We start from the raw sequence: 19,238 nt of genomic DNA on the forward strand, positions 1-19,238 counted from the left end.
ATAAAATCGGTAGCCGTAGAAAAGCACATAAGAGATAACGCTGACTCGGCAAATTTGCACTTTATAGTAGAAATAGTTATTAATTGTAGGCGACAATAAAGGTATTTACAGTTCAGTTTTGAAGCATTCAAAACATAATGGTTAACTTTTCAGATTGGCTAGAGGAGTGTGACTCTGTGCACAGTCTGACAGCTGTGTAAACTCAATAGAGGATGGTTTCCTGATAAATAGTGGGGAAAAAAGGGGGAAAACTCAAAATCACACGTGAAAGATTAATCACTTGCACGTCTTACGAAGGCTCTGGTCAGGACTGTAACACAATCTCTGTCTGTTTTGTTTGTTTGTGTGTTTTTTTGAACCAGCTCTCTATTTTTGAAGTAATTCACTAAATTAGAAAATTAGATGTCAAACACAATACTAGTAGCCTTCTTTGCATGTCCAGAATCAGACTGTCATTATTTGTCTGCGTGAAATATTTCAAAATACATCCTGACCTGTGGTCATTCTTACACATTAGGCAACTTACATGAACATTTGGCTAAATTTGTCTCTCTGCTCACTGAGTCTAAAACAACTTATTTTCCTTCTCAAAAATATGGAAATTAATGATATAATGATATGATACACGGGAAGTATTTGGGAAGGTGTAATGTACACAAGGTGGTTAAATATTATGTAACTGTGAGAAAAGCAGGCCCACAAACTTCACACCGGTCAGATGTTGTCCAGGGGAGGAGTCCTCTTTATAAAAGTCAGGGTGACAATCAGTGCCATGCTGCCAGTTACTCATGATGCTGAAGCTGGGGATTTTGTTTGCTGTTGCTTTGTTTCTAGAGACGGCCTCTGCGGCCTCTGTAAGTGTCACACAAAATATGTATTTTTCATGTTTACAGAATTTTTTGTCATCTTGTTGTGCAAAGACTATTTAGCTACAAACGTATGAACATTTACAGCTTTATCTCTTTAGCTTGGTGTGGTCCAGACCGAGGGAGGAAAGGTTGAGGGAAAATCGATTAGTCTGGGATCAGGCCGATCCATGGATATCTTCTTGGGGGTTCCCTTTGCTGATGCTCCTGGAACATTTGAGAAACCAAGGCCTCACCGTGGTTGGGATGGTAGGTAGACCGATTGAGTTTCTCATCGCTCTTTAGCTGTTATCGCTGAAACTCTCAGCAGCCTTTTCTGTATGTCTCCTGTTAACTTTAATTAGTCAATAGAAAATTACTTCTACTACTTGCAAAGGTAGGCAAGCTAAGACCTGCACTGTGTGAAGTAACATACATAAAGTATCCTGATAATTTTTCAAATGTAATAGTCAACTCTTTTAATGTGTGTTTCTGGTCAGGTATTCTACAGGCCAAAGACTACAAGCCCAGATGCCTTCAGGTGAACCTTTTGATGACTGACTACATCGGCAGTACAGACTGTCTCTACCTTAACATCTGGGTTCCTCATGGCAGCTCAGGTAAAAACAGAAATGCACAAAAGTTTATTTTAGTGCTGGGCAACGATTACATTTTTTAAATTGTGATCGCATGAATTGCATGATTCTCTGCGAGGACACGCAGGAAAAGGCTGCAGGTCGGACTCAAACCCAGGTCTACTGCTTTCCAGCCATACACCTGCTCACCCACTGAGCTAAACCGGCACCCATAGCACTGCTATATGAGAAGTGCACATCTCATATAGCAGATGTGCTATATGAGTTAGCAACGTTGCTATCAGTTAGCAACGTCTTTAAAGAAATAAGGTGCTTTTTAACAGCACTATTTCCTTAACACAGTAGCAGTTAAAACACTTCTTGTCGATCTCAACATAAACATAAATCTAATCAGATCCAACATAGAATCACGAGCATAACTTTATAACAGGCACCTTTTGATCAACAGCAAGTTAACATTTATAAATATGTTGATTTTTTTCAGGTACCACCAGAAACATTTTTCTGTTGTCAGGGAGATGTTCAAGATCATTTACTGTCAAAGGACTTTTATTCTGTGAAGTCTGTTTGTTCTTGATTTCCGGTGGAGAATCTCAGTCAAAAAAAAACCCCAAAACACACCTTCAGTAATCTAGATTGAGTTGACAAAATTAACTGCATTTATCTATTCCCCTAACTTAAAATTTTCTTACTCTTTGGCACTCTCTTCTGTTTTCGCTGCAGTCAGAGCATGCAAACGCAGCTCCCACTGTTCATCAATATAATGTACTGCAACTCTCAGGTAATTATGGTTACCTAGTGACATCCACTAGATTCCAGAGGGAGCAACAGCTAGTGCACATAATAATACAGTTGCTTTCATAGTGCTCTCCTTTTTATACAGCTTGTGAATTCTGGTGTGTCTTGAGGGAGGCTCATACATGCCATTTGTTGGAGTTCTAAGAACGTTCCTCAGACCGACATCTTCCACGATAATAATCAACTTGCAGTTTGTAGCTAGCCACTTTGTTATGGCGATTGTTAGCTTCTCCTGCTTTTGTTTAACTATACTTCTCCTACAAGCTGCATCCAACGTAGTCTGCCGACCCTCCTGCCACTGTTTGTTTGAGTGGGTGTTTTGCTGGCATCAATAGCGTGTAATGCATTTAAGTGATACTTCAGACTTGAAGTACAGTGGTCCCTCGTTTATCGTGCAAGTTACGTTCTAAAAATAACCAGCGATAGGTGAAATCCATGAAGTAGTCAGCTTTATTTTTTACAGTTATTATAGATGTTTTAAGGCTGTAAAACCCCTCACTACACACTTTATACACTTTTCTCAGACAGACATGAACATTTTCACACTTTTCTCTCTTGTTTAAACACTCTCAAAGTTCAAACCTTTGTAGAAACATAAGTCCAGTATTATAGAATGAAACCAAAGATCAAACCCTGTTTAATGCGCCTTATAATCCGGTGTGCCTTATGGTCCGAAAAATACAGTAACGTCTACCTTCCTTTAGCATGTCCAGAAGTCTAACTTTTTGTGCGGTGGTTAGCATCTTCCTCTGCCTTTTGGGTGCTACCACAGGTGCCTTTGACGGTGCAAAAGGTTTCGTCGACACTGTTGTGTTTGTTGGGGAGATAACTTACAAACATACAGTACAGCACTTAAGAGTCACACTGCTAGCGATCGAAGATTTATGTTAATTTGACAAGCTGAACACATTCTGTACTGTACAGGAGACACGGCATGAGATTGATTGACAATGGTCTACAGTCAATGAGAACGCAGAATACAATGCGCTGGGGGAAAAAAGCACGCAAAATTGCACACACAAAAAAAAAAATCCGCGAAACAGCGAGGCTGCAAAAGGTGAACCGTGTTATAGAGAGAGACCACTGTACTCCGATGATAAGAAAACTCAACTTTGCAGCTCTTACAAATAACTTTAGTTCTATCAACTCTGCCCTGCAGTACTATCAAGCCCACCATAAATGATCTCATTGGTTGAGATGCATAATGTCACCCATTTCAAGCCTGCACAGATCAACATCCCATCCCTCCTGTGACCCGTGGCTTTTTATGTTCCGAGGCAGTTAGCATGGACCTTCAAAATAAAATAATTGTCGTTATTAATCAATAAATGCGTTGATGTGATAATAACGCATTAACTTGCCCAGCCCTAGGTTATTTGTTTATTTTTTAATGTAAATTAGACAAAGACTAAATTTCACTAACTTTGTCCTCTAGTATCTGCCGGTCTCCCTGTCATGGTTTGGATCTATGGAGGAGGCTTCCTGGTTGGAGGCTCCATGGGTGCGAACTTCCTGGATAATTACCTGTACAGCGGACAGGAGATTGCAGACAGAGGGAATGTTATTGTAGTGACGGTGGGGTACCGTGTGGGAACACTGGGCTTCCTGAGCAGTGGAGACTCTGGCTTGCCTGGTAAGTTACACACACTTTACAGAGCCTGGTACATGCTAGGTTGCCATTTATAAAAATACTTCCATTAAAGCCGTGATTCTTCTCATGAGCTGAAATATATTTGATCCTCAGGAAACTACGGTTTGTGGGATCAGCAGGCTGCCATCGCTTGGGTGCACAGAAACATCCGCTCATTTGGAGGCGACCCTGGCAACATCACCGTCTTTGGGGAATCTGCAGGTGGAGCTAGTGTTAGCTTCCAGGTGAAAATACATTTCCACAGATATCCATATGTATATATACACAGATATATCAAACTCTTTGGTTGTTAGAACCAGTGACCATATTTGGACAAAACTATAGTTTTGAGCTATAAACTCACACTGGCAACTTAGTTTGCAAGAAACTGAAGAACAGAATTCTTGCACAAATTGTTTGCTGAAATAAAAACACTGAACGCAATACAGCAACATCACAGTCAACAGATCAAATTTAGTAATTTATATTATTTGAAGTGACACACACAGCAGACCTAGACCCAGTTCTCACCCATCTGCTACAGTGGTTACAACTGTTTGCTTGCTATTTGCACTCGAAACCATAAACTTGTTGCACAAGATCAAACTATGTATTCTTCCTAACCTTCCACCCACAGACTCTCACTCCCCATAATAAAGGGATCATCAGGAGAGCCATCTCCCAGAGTGGAGTGGCACTTTGCCCCTGGGGAATTAACAAGAACCCTCGCAAGTTCGCTGAGGAGGTATAAAGCAGCTTCTCTGGATAGAATCACTCTTTTGGAACAAATAAAAGGAATACAAAATCTGTGCACACAGCTTTAACAATAGCACATAATTATTAATTTTTACCCACTCTGCAGGTTGCTCAGAAGGTCAACTGCCCAACTGATAACAGAATGGCTGCCTGTTTGAAGATGGCTGATCCTGGAGCCCTAACACTGGCAGGCACTATCAGTTTGTCTGGTTCACCCGATAGTAAGGATTACATTCCACACAGCCTACTTTACATTCTCATTTTAGACACGATGAAAGCTTTTCTGACAAGATTGCTCACAAAGTTCAATGGGATACAAGCAAATCCAACAGTTTAAACTATATGCTGGCTAACACAGTATATATAAAACAAAGTTTGTTCTGCATATAGTACATGTTCTAATTGTCTGCATTTCTCAGACCCCATTGTCTTCAACCTGGTCCTGTCTCCTGTGATTGATGGGGACTTCTTGCCAGAAGATCCTTCCAACTTGTTCCACAATGCAGCTGAAATTGATTACATTGCTGGAGTCAATGACATGGACGGGCATATTTTCACTGCTTTAGATGTTCCATCAATCAACTCGGATCTAATTAGCACCCCTATGTGAGTTTGAGCCATTTGATCAGTTGAAACAACAACAATGCCAACATGGATGTAACACTATATCAAACCTTAGGTGACAGTAAGGTGTTTTATCAGACCTTAATCCTCACTTTCTGATTTCAGTGACGATGTGAGGAGGCTCTTGGGAGCGTACACAAAAGAGAAGGGCGCAGTTGGTCTGAACAATGCCTACTCCACCTATACTTCAAACTGGGGAAGCAATCCCAGCCAGGAGACCATCAAGAAAACCATTGTGGGAATAGGAACGGACTACATCTTCCTGGTTCCTACACAGGCTGCCCTTTATCTACATACTGACCATGCCACGTGAGAATATTATCTTGCAATACAGATGTCACAGTTTAATGAGATAATAGTGGTCTCAGTAAAATTTCATTCATATAAATAATTACAGAAATAATAATCAAATTGTTTTTGTCAGTGGTGTAGTTATTGTCACGTCAATGTTTTTTTTTCCCCCTCTCACTAAAGAACTGGGCGCACCTACTCCTACCTCTTCTCTGAGCCCAACCGTATGGGTGGTCTTATCATGCCCTACCCAAGCTGGATGGGAGCTGACCACGCTGACGACCTGCAGTATGTGTTCGGAAAGCCCTTCACCACACCACTTGGATACTGGCCAAGCCATCGCCGTGTCTCCGGCGCCATGATCTCCTACTGGACCAACTTTGCCAAAACTGGGTATAATTCTGTAGACACAAACGATTGTCAGAGTATCACAGACCTCAAACAACTAAATCAAGTATTGAAATATAAATTAAGCTGCTGTATTTATGTTTTACTTTTTTCTGTTTATGTCCACAGAGATCCCAACAACGGAGGCTCAAGCGTGCCTGTTAACTGGCCAACGTTCACCAGAAGTGCACCACAGTTCCTGGAGATCCATTCTGATATGAACAACAACTACGTGCAACAGAAAATGAGGATGCCTTACGTGAATTTCTGGACCAGGATCCTGCCCAGCCTTCCCACAGTTGTTTCAGAATAAGCAGCATGTGCTGTCACCTGTGGATATGTGTAGACAAGTATTGCATCACTAGCTCATGAAAAATAAATGGATAGCAGACAAAAATACTAATCTGTTGGGTTTATTTGATCATGTGTTTGGATTTACAATATGACCAGGGGTGCACATAAGTGGTCCGCAGGTGCGCATTTGCTGTCAAAATAAAAGACGCGCACCAGATAAGAAGTTGCAACGCGTGTTTGCGTACATAAGATTTTCTGGAGGAGGACAGACATTTGTTTAGAACTCTTAAAGATGTCGAAGAAGCAAGCTCCTTTACGCAATTACTTTGGTGTTCCTCCACCTCCAAAGAAATGTCAGAAGGAGTCCGAACCGCAAAAGAAGCGCGTACTCTCGGAAAAGTGGTTGCAGGAGGTGAGCTGGCTTCAAACAAATGATGAACGCACAGAGATTTGGTGCAGAATATGCCATGAAAATCCCACTCTAGCAGACAAAAACAGTGCCTTTTATATGTACGCAAACGCGCATTGCAACTTCTTATCTGGTGCGCGTCTTTTATTTTGACAGCGAATGTGCACCTGCGGACCACTTATGTGCACCCCTGAATATGACCATCTGAAGCTGTAAAGATAGGATCTCAGTTGATACACTGATCAGCACTTCTATGTAACATGTTGTTCATTAAATTTCCAAAACATGCTAACTTTGTAATGCAAACCAGAATCAGATGATGCTAACTTATCCAGCTTTATCAGCTATCCATTAAAAGTATCCTGCATTTTGCTACCATCTAGGCCAGGGGTAGGCAACCTTTCTGATGATGAGTGCCATCTAAAATGTCCTCAGAAGTCAATGTGCCATATGATTGCATTAGCAATAAATTTAATAACGCTCTATATTAACAGTTACACACTATATAGAACAACTTTCGCAGATGTTGGCAGCTATCAGCGAATAGTTATCAGCTATTTGGAAACAAAAAAAGACACTTTTTGTCCATAACAAGAACAGGAAATGATCTGTACAACAGAAAATGCAAATGCTATTTATGGTCTCCTCACAACAATCATAAGAAAAATAAACTGGGCCAATATGGCATGTTTGTTAATACAGAGATACACATGTTAATGTGATCTCTGGTCTCCCACTCAGAGATACAGGTCTCCGAGTGTCCAGCATTCAGACGGCTACCTGAGGACACTCTTCATGTGAGAGAAAATCTGCTCACACAGATATGTAGATAAGATACCTTTATTAGTCCCACAAGGGGAAATTTCATGTTAAGGCTGCCGACCTATTGCACGCAATGGCGGCGCCATCTTACCCTCCGACCATACATACATTACACAAAAACATCACATGGGGAAGACAGGTCAGAGAGGTATAACAATGGAAAATGCACCACATGAGGAAAGATAAGGAGAAAAAAAATAACTCCCCCCAGACTGAGCTCCAACAGGGAGATCAGTTTGAGAACAGAAAAAAACACCTCTGCACAAAGCACATGAAAAAAAACTCTTAATACACCAAAGAAACACATGACAAGCAACAGGGATGGGTAAAGGGTGAGAGATAGCCAATGTAGACAGTACATCCGGGCCTGCAGCATAAGCGCTGGTCTCCTTGATCCACCGTCAGCATCGGAGGGGAATAAGTGTCGAAGGCATTTGGAGGGGGAGGGGGGATGAGTGTATATCTGCATGTGTATATATATGTCTGTGTGCGTGTGTGTGTGTATGTGTCCAGAGTTCAGCTGAGACAGTGTCCTTCGCCCTGCCAGGCTAAGTAAACAGTCTTCCAGCCAACCCAGGTGGCCTTGCATAGAATGGGAAGAACAGTCTAAACACAGTCATTATCAGGGTGTTTTTGTTCAGCTCGAGCCTTGAGACCGCAGCTGGCGCCAAAGGGTATCCACATGAAATGATGGTAGTTTTTACTTTAGTGCGAACAACTCATATGAATTTCAAAGCTGTTCTAACAGTCCGACACTGGTTTCTCAATCTCCCGTTGGAGAGCCGTGAGCTTCTCCATGATGTTATCAAACTTACGCTCCGTGATGTTGTCATTCTTGTGCTCAAAGCGCCGATACTGAGAACTCACGACCGCAGTGAGCTTCTCCAAGATGTGATCCAATTTGCGCTCAGAAGTGTTATTCCGAGCGAGCCCCTCCAAGATGTAATCCAGTTTGCGCTCAGAGGTCTTATTCTGAGTATTCACGGCAGCTGTAAACTTCTCCAAGATCTTATCCATGCTGCACTCAATGAGCCCATTTTGAGAACTCACGCCTCGTCCCATCGTTTCAATCCCAGCGGGCAGCCTTGTGGGGGTTTGAACAGCCGGTTCCGCTTTCTTAATTCTTCGATAAGCCAGGGCCAAGCCAGCTCCGATCAGCAAGAACCCTGTTATCATGGTTCCGAATAGGTAGATCTTCAGCACTCAGGCTCACCCGAGCCCAGACTTCTCGTTGAGAAAAGGGTGTCAATTGCATTCAGGGACCAGATTGATCAAATCCATAATTCCTCTTTTAGGTTTTAGAGAACAGACTGTGAGAGAGTGTTCCAGGGAAAGTAATACAAAAAACACGAGACTAGACAAGACACAAGAGGCTAAGCAGGGAAGCTAAGGGAGAGGAGGAGGAGAGGAGAAAAGTGCGACCGCCTTCGTCAAGAGCAAGTGAAAAGATGTAGAGCCAAATACTGTCAATAAGGCCTCTGCAATGTTCTGAAGACAGTTAAACTTGTCAGGTAGTGATGTCCAGCAGGTGAAAATGCAAGCTCCATGAACACGCACAGCTGTGGATTCCAGCTGGGTTCGTAGTTCTGCAAACTTTCACCCCCACAAAGTCGAGGTTTTCAGTTCAATCAGCTGCATTTCGATGTCACATTAACTGGCATTAACTCAGCCAGTTAATGCGAGACAAATCCAGCTGCTCATTAAAGCTTTCTGGTTTGATCAGTCTCGAGTCTACGGATGTATACATGTATTTCCGTGGTGCTGATGCTGCGCTGAACGGACAGCTCCTGAAGCATTTGAAGTGTTGGAATGTGGAAATTTCAACATTGCTTGAAAAAACTGACAGCTAGCAACGTCCCTCTCACCGGTAGGCTAAGTTATTTTTAGCCAATTACAAGTTGAATCTGGTAGTTGGGGTTGTTAGCTAAGATACCATCATTAAGAAGCGGCACAAGTAATGTGTCTATGTGAGCTAATTTGCAATGTGCATCGCTGGCCCGGCCATTTATTTTTTAATGCAACTTCTCAGATTAATTCACTGCGTGTCGTGCCCAGGGGTGGACTGGGACAAAAAATCGGCCTGGGCTTTTTGACTAGAGACCGGCCCACCAGGAAAAGCCATAAAGCCTTTGAATGAAAACAAACGCTGTTGTGACAGTGATGTACGCTGTCTTGTTGGTATGTATAATTTCTATACATTTTATGCCAGATAAAAACTTTGGTTGTAAGATTCAGATAATTATTTATGAAAAGCGAGACAATTTAAATGAGAATAAGAAAGAAAAGTATTTCTTTGTGCCCCCCTTTCCCTGTTAATGCCCCACCTGGCCCCCTGGCAAAACGTTGCTAGACCCGCCCCTGCACAGTTACCAGCTGTCAGCTTACGTAGAAAAGGATCCTGGTGTTATTTGTCAATCAGAAACAGTTCATAACTTCCCTTCAACTCATTCATGTCATCTAAAAGGTAAACCAGTTTCTCCATCACCTGTTCAGCTCTGATGATTCGGTAAGGACATCTCCTGGTTTCATCTTCATGTTTCCCTCTCACCACATATCCAAACCGATATCAGGACCAGCAGCTTTTACAGCTGTGGCTCCAGCAAACCTCAGCTGATACTAGAAAGTAATATTAAATTCTAACAACAGCTTATCAAGCTTAAATGTGCTGCTGTTGTTTAGCGCGACCGCCGCTGGTTTCCTCTTTCTGGCGCAAAGTGGGCGATAAACAAACAAGAGAGAAAAGCCGATCAGCTGATCATTGATCAGTTTCATGATTGAAGTAGCAACAGGAGAGAGAGGGGAGAGAATGAGAGAAGAAGAGACAGCTGTGCAGCGTAAAGACGCAGAATAACTCCAGCTTTGTGTCTTTTTCCATTCTAGCTGAAGTACGGGACAAACTGTGTTCCTTTACAGCTCAATACGAAACGCGTAATATTTTCTCTGAATACGGGACGATTTCGTTTTTTACGGGACGGTTGGCAACTCTACTAACTAACCTTATGAATAAAATAAAGTTCACTATCAGTAACATCATAGCACCCACCCAGCAGTATATAAACTCCGTCATGCTAGCTAGTACGCAGTACGAGTTATTGTAACTGATTGTAAAAAGTCAGCACAACGAAAATAAACTACACCTACACTTGGTTTATATCTGACCCAGATAGACTGCAGGTCATAACTTCTTACCTGAAGTTTAGTTCACCTGACACTCGGACCGGCCTCGGGTCTCTCCTCCTCCTGCCTCCCCTTTCAAACAACTGAGTTATTTTTTACACATCCATCGTCCCATGACCAGTCCAGCTATGGTCGTGCCATCAGTTAACCCTTCGCGTGCCACAGGGTTGCCGACCCCTGATCTGGGCTATAGTTAGCCTTATTTAGCTAAGTTTAAGTACAGTGTCAGTTGATACTGTTTACAAGCAGAGGTGTGCCAACTGTATGATAGGGCCTGGGGCAGAGATTTTTTGGTTATCATTACCTTGGTTATTGGTACCAAGTTGTACCCGAGAATACACACTATCTCACTCTCTCGCTCTGTCTCTCTCTCACACAGACACACACTGTGTAAATGCAAAATTGTATAGTACAGCTATAATTAACAGTATTAACTGTATCATTCCGGTGCCATGAACAGCAATCTCAGACGGAAGTCGGGTGAAGTCCATTAACTACAGATCTTCACTGTGGTCACTGTACCAAACCATCACACTAATGAATAGAATTCCTCATTCAATAATTATTTCTAATGAACCAGCTTCTCGATATATCCTACATACATCAGTCTTTCCAAAAAACACAAACTATTGTTGAATCTGAATGTCATCTTTCTGGCTTTGCACTCAGCAAAGTAATTGACAACATTACTCAAGTCCAGATTTCTAGTGGTATACTTATCTTGCACTCTTTTGTCCTGTATGTAAATGTAATTTATAACTGCGCCAACAAACTACTTCATGATCCATTCACCAAAAAACGAATTGTTTCATAGTTGATGTCAAGAGGTTCATTGGGATTTTCCACAAATGACAGTGTTAGACAGACAGTTAGGAAATACATGTAATATACTTCCCAGTATGCCCCAAACCATTAAAACTAGGGGTGGGACTCGATTAAAAAAATTAATTAACTTATTAATTAGAGGCTTTGTAATTAATTAATCGCGATTAATCGCATTTAAACACACAAGAAAATCTTCCCCAAAACACAAATGTTTTTTTTTTAATTTAGAAGGGTTTTAGTGGGCGACAGAATCAAATAATAGACATAGACAACTCAACCTCTTTTAATTTCTGGAAGAAAGCATTTTAAAAAAGCATTTAAACTGCATTTTAATTCAGAACAGAGAAACAAAAATAATGTCCCTGGCCACAATTGGGCAGACTTAAAAATAAAGTGCTATTTTAAGTACATTAAGTACATTTTCAAAATGGTATTGTCTTTAAATAATAATAATAAAAATTTCAACATAAAGTGCAGTTTTTCTTCTTAAAAAATAAGGCAGAAACATAAAAGGTTATTTGACCAGCTTCACCTTTAAACTCTGAGTAACCTTAGCCAAAATTATTTTGTACATTAGGCTAAAACAGTGTGATCATCGAACATTTTAGTGCAAGAAAATAACAAATGCATTGGACTCACAATACCTCCATGCTTATTTACCGTCATTCTATTTCAGCCAGTTACTTAGACAAACTAGCCTGTTCACATTTTCAGAGCTCAAGGCAGCTCTTTTTTGTTACTATGTGACCTGCAAGTGAGAACAGTCTCCCACATGGGATAGAAGTGGCAGGACTAATCAAATACTTGCGGGCCAGGACAGACAGGTGTCCGTGGGTGGGTCCCTGCTCCAGTGGACTACCACTGCAGCGGGCAGTCTGTCTCGCTGATGGTGGATTCTGTTCTGTACAAACTCAGGGCCCTGTTACACAAGGCTTCCTCATCTGAATCAGAGTCTGAAGACAATGAAAAGAGGAGGAGGCTCTTTCTCTTTGCTGGCTCCTTTGTGGTGGCATCTTTACACTGTTCCTGCAGCAGGGCCTCAAGGCTGGTCCAAACCTCTTCTCGCTCTCCCCTTGCAAGACAATTTAAATCCTTAAAGCGGGGTCCTTTGTGAAGGCAGTCTTAAATTTCACCATGTAGTTTGAGTCATCAAGGCGACCTCCATGGTGTGATGCAGGTGGCAGAAAGCAGATAAAATCACTGAACATGAGACATGTTTCACTTCCAAGAGGCTCAGTCACAAACCTGTAGTAGACAGTTCAAGAAAGTAGTTATTAATCCACACAATAACTGTGAACTATAGAGCATTTTGAAGAAACAGTAACAATAACTTAAAAAATAGCTTTATTTACCTGCATGGCTCAAGGACAGTTGCCAGCTTTTGGAGTTTTATCAGCTCTGATGGAGTTAAAATGACTAGCTTGTGCTTTTGTTTGTCTAAAGCAGCAAAAACAGCCTCTTGATTCTTTAGTAGACGAGAAAACATATCCAGCGTTGAATTCCACTGTGTGAAAACATCCTGTATGAGTGGCTCTTTCTGTTGCCCCAGTCTGTTTGCTCCTGGTGTCATTCCTCCATATTAGCAGTGTTGTCTGTAATGCATCTAATTTTGCTTGCTTTTCAGTGTCATAAAGCTGTTGAATTTTTACTTGAAATAGTCCTTTGGCACGGCAGCTGGAAAGTTGGATCACCTGACGCTAACTGTAGCATATTTTCTAACACCCAGTCTTCTACCACTGATAGTGATCTACAGTCCAGACCAGTGGTTCTCAAACTTTTCACATTAATTACCACCACATAAAATATATGGCTCTTAAAGTACCACCCTTATGACCGACATTAAAGTATAAACACCATATACAGTTTATTTACCATAACCATAACATGGTATTTCATGTTTAGGTGGAAACTAGCGAGCTAACTTCCTGCTAACTTCTAACTCCGTTAAATTTAATACATTCTGTTTTCATGGATGCCTGGCCTGTTAAACTTAATTGTTACACCTGGTAAAGCAGCAATGCTGATCATTTTATTAAAGGTGAAAGAATTTAGATGGTTTTTAACTCTCAGTGATGCTGCAGTGTTCGTTTGACTTTGGGACCTGAAGGAGACAGAGTTTTGGACCCAGATTACTCCGTGAGGCTCCTGACTATGATAGCCGTAATGCTTCGTAGTGGTGTGCGATACTGCATATTTTGGTATCGAGCCGATACCAAGTAAATACAGGCCTGTATCGCCGATACCAATACCGATGCTTTTCAATAGATAAGGTGGATGCGTCATTGAATTGCTAAGTCTCAATTAATTTTCATGACCTTTAGTGTTTCCTTTTTTATTATTAAATAGTTAAAACCCAGGACATAATTAGGACAAAGTTTATAATTAAATAGAAAATGCTTTATTATTGTGCAAGGCGTGGCCTGCGATGCCACTGCAGGTGAGATATACTCACCTGCACGGCATCTACAATCACGCCTCGCCAGCTTAAAACCTGTTTAAACTCCACTGAGAGCTAAAACTCAGCAGAGGTTTCAAAGCTGTCTGCCGGAGATTGGATATCAGCTATGGAGGACCACAAGAGCCACGCGCATCGAAATAAAAAATTCTGTGCTTAATTTTAATAAACTGATTTTTAAAATGCTTTTCAGTCTTCATTTCAAAAAACATTTTCGAATTGCACTTTAATAAACTGCATTTCAAAAACCTTTTTCGAATTGCACTTTAATAAACTGCATTTCAAAAACCTTTTTCGAATTGCACTTTAATAAACTGCATTTCAAAAACCTTTTTCGAATTCCACTTTAATAAACTGCATTTCAAAAAACATTTTCGAATTGCACTTTAATAAACTGCATTTCAAAAACCTTTTTCGAATTGCACTTTAATAAACTGCATTTCAAAAAACATTTTCGAATTCCACTTTAATAAACTGCATTTCAAAAACCTTTTTCGAATTGCACTTTAATAAACTGCATTTCAAAATCCATTTCCCTTTCCTGTTCGCTCAGGGATTAACATGTGGATTAGCAGTTGGATTAGCAGTTGGATTAACAACTTCATTTTAAAAATCCTGCTGCTATTCAAATTAGCCACACCGTGGGATGTAAGGAGCTCTCTGATTGGTTGGACAGATACAGGCTGTCTGCCTGGATTTTTCTAGCTCATAGCTTCGCCCTGCTACAAAGCGTGTGTGCTTGTACAAAGGCCGTTCAGCCTCGGGATTTACACTCGGCTCGACACGGATATGTGAAGAATGAAGGGAGCCTGCAGCGAAACGGAGAGCCCAACCTCTGACTGAGTGCCCGTTTACTCAGTCTGACCACCTGTTGAAGGTAACGTGCTAACGTGGCTAACGCTAGCATCACCTCACGTAGCCCCGTTATTTTAAGGTTATTTTAGCGTATGAAAGTTTTACGTCGCAGCTATATGAGCTAGCTACGTGTTTTGTAAGCTGCTGTGCTCTTCAAAAATAAAGCTGGAAGCAGCTCAGACTGTTAGAACCAGCACTGAGCCCTGTTACATTTATACAGTGTTAGAGCAATGGCTGCAACCTACAGCCTTTAAATTAGCGATTAAAATGCTGACAGTAAACTCGTCAGTCCAGATGTTACCACATTACTTTATGATACTTAGAGTTAAAACAACTGAGACAGGCTGATTAAAATAACAGCTGTCAGTTCTCTCATTCCTTATATCAAGACTGGAGATCACACTACTGATTTCAGTTCATTTAATATGTGAGTGCACAGGTTCATTCTCAACTGGACATAAATGATGATCAAAGGTTGTATATATGATGAATTCATCAAATCCCAGCCTCTAACACAGTGCGCTGAATCTTAGCTTTGAATGTCCAGTATATTCTAATCAGTGCAATTTCAGCATTCACTGAACCTACAGTATCTACACCTGTGTGGCACATGTTGTAAAGATACAGATAATGAAATTTAATTATTAATACAATATACATCATGAGAAACAAAAGCTGAAATTGATTCAGTTTAGTACTTTTCTCTGTGTGCTCTGTGATTATAAAGGCCTTAAATTCTGTGATAAATACTGTAAATGATTTTCACAGAGGTCTTAAAGTACTTAAATCACTGCTGATAGTCTGGTTGTTTATATTTTCACGTTTTTGTGTCTGTAGGGCTGTTTGATGACGATTTGGACTCCTCTGGGAGATGAGGACACACCCACATCTGTTCCATACTGCAGCCATTGATGGTGTTACGGCTCTGAGTCAGCTTTAGGCCATCAGATGCACACACTGGAAAACCAGCACCTGGACTTCATGCAGGAGAGATGGCCTCAGTGATGATGGACTCTGCATCCTCTACTTTACCTCCTAATCTCTTTCTCCTTTAACACACAATTAAAATCACTCCAAAAGAGTGTAAACTTACTGAGGAAGTCTCTAACTTGTGCACATTTGTACTTTTACTTGTTTTCTGATATATTAAAGAAGAGTACAGTTATTCACATAAAGTTTTTAGTCTTCTGTATTTATTCTTTTGTATGATGTACCACAGTCATACTGAACTTTACAGACCTGGTGAATTGGAGAAAAAAAAAGTCATACATATATATATATATATATATATATATATATATATATATATATATATATATACACATACATATATATGAATCATTCAGCTTCAGCAGTATTTCTATTCGTCCTATGAATTCCAGTCTAATGTTAATTCACTGTTTGAGTTCAGTTTTGGTCTTAAACTCCAGAGAATACCACCTAGTTCAACAATCTTTTTATCTGATTATTTGCAAAACGGTTTTCTTCTGAGAGATGCTGCTAGAGCTGAAATTGAGCCCCAAGAAACAACAACAAAGTTTAGTTCCTCTGGATTTTCCATGGAAAATTGTTTTATCACTCACTCAGGTGACTTCTCCAGTGTCACGGATGAGTGATGAATGTATCTCCCACTGGAAACCATTGTGTCCAGTTAAAGTCAATCGACTTTTTTAAGGAGAGTTGTTAGATGCTGTGCTCATGAGGACAATGAGTTTTAACTTGCAGCACAACACAAAGCTGCCATATTGGATCAATGATCAAAACACTTAATTGAGCAGAATTAAGTCAAAATGTAATATCCTCATGCATATTGCATATTTGAAATGCAGTTTATTAAAGTGCAATTCGAAAAAGGTTTTTGAAATGCAGTTTATTAAAGTGCAATTCGAAAATGTTTTTTGAAATGCAGTTTATTAAAGTGCAATTCGAAAATGTTTTTATTAAAGTGGAATTCGAAAAAGGATTTTGAAATGCAGTTTATTAAAGTGGAATTCGAAAATGTTTTTATTAAAGTGGAATTCGAAAAAGGTTTTTGAAATGAAGACTGAAAAGCATTTTAAAAATCAGTTTATTAAAATTAAGCACAGAATTTTTTATTTCGATGCGCGTGGCTCTTGTGGTCCTCCATAATCAGCCGCTGATAAAGTGGGTTTGCCTATAAAGTGCTCTGTAGGGAAACAAGCTCCAGCAGCTCTGCACTCAGGAAACAAACCATGTTTACTTATCTGGTGCAGAATAATGCGCCGACATTCCGTTATATTGAGCACCGGCTGCCCAGTTAAACTGTGACTATCACCAGGTAACGTGGGCGTGTAACTTGAATTAACAGCAGGTGTTAAACAGCTGACAGGTGAGCAGGTATGCAGGTAAACTGAGGGCCCGTTGAGCTGATCACTGGTGTCCTGAGAAAAAGCTCCTAAGCTCGTTATTTATGTTACAGAGACACAAGACCAGGCGGAAAGAGACGATCGTTCGGTGAAAATGAGAATCTTTTTGTGGAACACGGAGAGTGGAATATGTAAACAAACCGGTTAACGTATATTTTAAAAAACAGTTCAGATGGAACACCGGGGCTGTGAGCTCGGCACACTTTGTCAGCAGAGCTAGTGACATCTCCGAAAACATCGGAGCACTTATGCAAATATGTTCTATGTTGACAAACTGACCACACGTGAAGATTACGCCACTACGTTCGTGGCTAAAACAATATTAAAAGTGTAGTTGGTGACAGAAAAACGGGGTATTTTAAAACTTTAGGCCACCACTATTGTTGCCTGTGATTTGAAATGCATTCTGGGATACCTGGCTGCCCCAAGTCCACACAAGCAATCGATTATCTCGACCTGTCTTGACTTACTTTACAAGGCAACCAATCAGATGTTAGAGAAGCTGCAGTGACAGCGTTAACCCCGCCCCGAGTTTGATGGGTGAGGCTGACAGATAAAATTACTTCAGGGTGAGAGCTGAATGGGACAATAGTGCCAAAATGAATTAAATAAATACATCATTAAATAATTAATTAAATGTGCCAATAATTAATTAATTTAATGTGTCATAAATATTTATTTAATTAATTATTTCCAATTTTAATTAATTATTGCAACATGTAATTAATTATTTAGTGGTGTATTTAATTAATTCATTATGTTTGTCCTGGCATTCCATATGGATTATAAGACGCACTGTCGATTTTTGAGAAAATGAACGGACTTTAAGTGCGCCTTATAGTGCGGAAAATATGGTATATGCCATTTTTTGCTCAACAAATTCAGGATGAAAACATTGCTGTAAACTTTTAAGTTATTGATACATTCAGTATGGTAACACACAAGCTTACCCAGAGCTTAAGCTCATGATCACGGGAGATTTATAACCTCGTGTTTGACTGAATAAAATAAAAAAGGCTGATCCTTAAAATAAGTTAGCTAGGGCCCACCAAACATTTTTGCCCAGAGGACTATAACTTGATGATCCAGGCAGTATTATTAGTCAGTGGATTTTAAAATTATTGAGTAAACGTTTGCAATTACAATTCATTTCACAAGGAAGATATATAAACAAAGTTAGCTTTTTAAGTTAGCCAAGGTAGAACTATATATTTGAACTCTTAATTTCATGAATTTTAATGAAACACAACAAATATATGCATGCTCTGTACTGTGGAGTGCCCCCTGTTGCCTATAGTGGTGTGGGATATTGCACAATGATAGGCAGGTATACCAGCTACTGGCAGACAGAACAGTTGCCTGAGACTGCAAGACCAGGCTCACCAACCTGTGCACCACCTGAATTGACTATAAGAAAGCCTATGACTCAATGCCCCACACATGGATCCTAGAATGTCTAGAACTGTACAAGATCAACAGGACCCTAAGAGCCTTCATCAGGAATTTGATGGGGATGTAGCAAATAACACTACAGGCCAACTTCAAGCCAATTGCACCATCTAGCGCAGGATTTACCAAGGAGATGCTCTGTCCCCACCCCCACTGCTGTTCTGAATAGGACTCATTGATCATTGACTGGCTATGGCTATTGACTACAGAATGGAGCAACTGTCAGAACCCCAACCACCAAATACCTGCAGAAGTTAATTACAAGTCCTGAGAAATCAGCTGAATGGTAAGAACAAGATCCTGGCAATCAACACCTACACCCTGCCAGTGATGAGATACCCTGCTCAGATAATAAGCTGGCCAAAGGAAGAGATAGAAGCTGCTGACATCAACACAAGGAAGCATGGTGGGTTTCACCCCAAATCCAGCACCCTGAGAATATATGCTAACGGGAAGGAAGGAGGCTGAGAACTAGTGAGTGTCAGTACCACTATCCAGGATGAGACAACCAATATCCATAAGTACATCAGGAAGATGGCCACTACTGACCAAGTGCTTAGTGAATACCTCAGCAGAAACCCAAAAAAGAAAAGGAACAAGGAAAGGAAATATCGTGGAAGGACAGGCCCCTGCACGGT

General features: G+C 40.5%; 1 protein-coding gene and 1 long non-coding RNA gene across 2 annotated transcripts; both read left to right on the plus strand.

Annotated features, from left to right (window-relative positions):
- The first annotated feature begins 788 nt into the window (after positions 1-788).
- Positions 789-6,240, plus strand: LOC134632197 (bile salt-activated lipase-like). Its single transcript, XM_063480850.1, has 11 exons — positions 789-854; positions 968-1,115; positions 1,346-1,465; positions 3,675-3,872; positions 3,984-4,114; positions 4,507-4,614; positions 4,732-4,846; positions 5,045-5,231; positions 5,355-5,558; positions 5,724-5,933; positions 6,057-6,240. Exons 1-11 carry the CDS (start codon positions 789-791, stop codon positions 6,238-6,240), a joined length of 1,671 nt encoding a protein of 556 aa, XP_063336920.1.
- Positions 6,241-14,733: 8,493 nt separating this feature from the next.
- On the plus strand, positions 14,734-15,939 carry LOC134630250 (uncharacterized). The gene is made up of 2 exons (XR_010094270.1): positions 14,734-14,786; positions 15,602-15,939. It is a non-coding gene; the product is annotated as an uncharacterized LOC134630250 (long non-coding RNA).
- The last annotated feature ends 3,299 nt before the right edge of the window (positions 15,940-19,238 follow it).

This window comes from Pelmatolapia mariae, linkage group LG7 (assembly GCF_036321145.2).
Source record: "Pelmatolapia mariae isolate MD_Pm_ZW linkage group LG7, Pm_UMD_F_2, whole genome shotgun sequence".
Classification (NCBI taxonomy): domain Eukaryota; kingdom Metazoa; phylum Chordata; class Actinopteri; order Cichliformes; family Cichlidae; genus Pelmatolapia; species Pelmatolapia mariae.

Bases quoted from the DNA above. Each gene is read 5' to 3' on its own strand.
- LOC134632197 (XM_063480850.1), top strand. From the start codon at position 789: ATGATGCTGAAGCTGGGGATTTTGTTTGCTGTTGCTTTGTTTCTAGAG. The intron at 1,466-3,674 runs GTAAAAACAGAA...TTTGTCCTCTAG, and splicing joins GGTTCCTCATGGCAGCTCAG to TATCTGCCGGTCTCCCTGTC. The intron at 4,615-4,731 runs GTATAAAGCAGC...CCCACTCTGCAG, and splicing joins CTCGCAAGTTCGCTGAGGAG to GTTGCTCAGAAGGTCAACTG.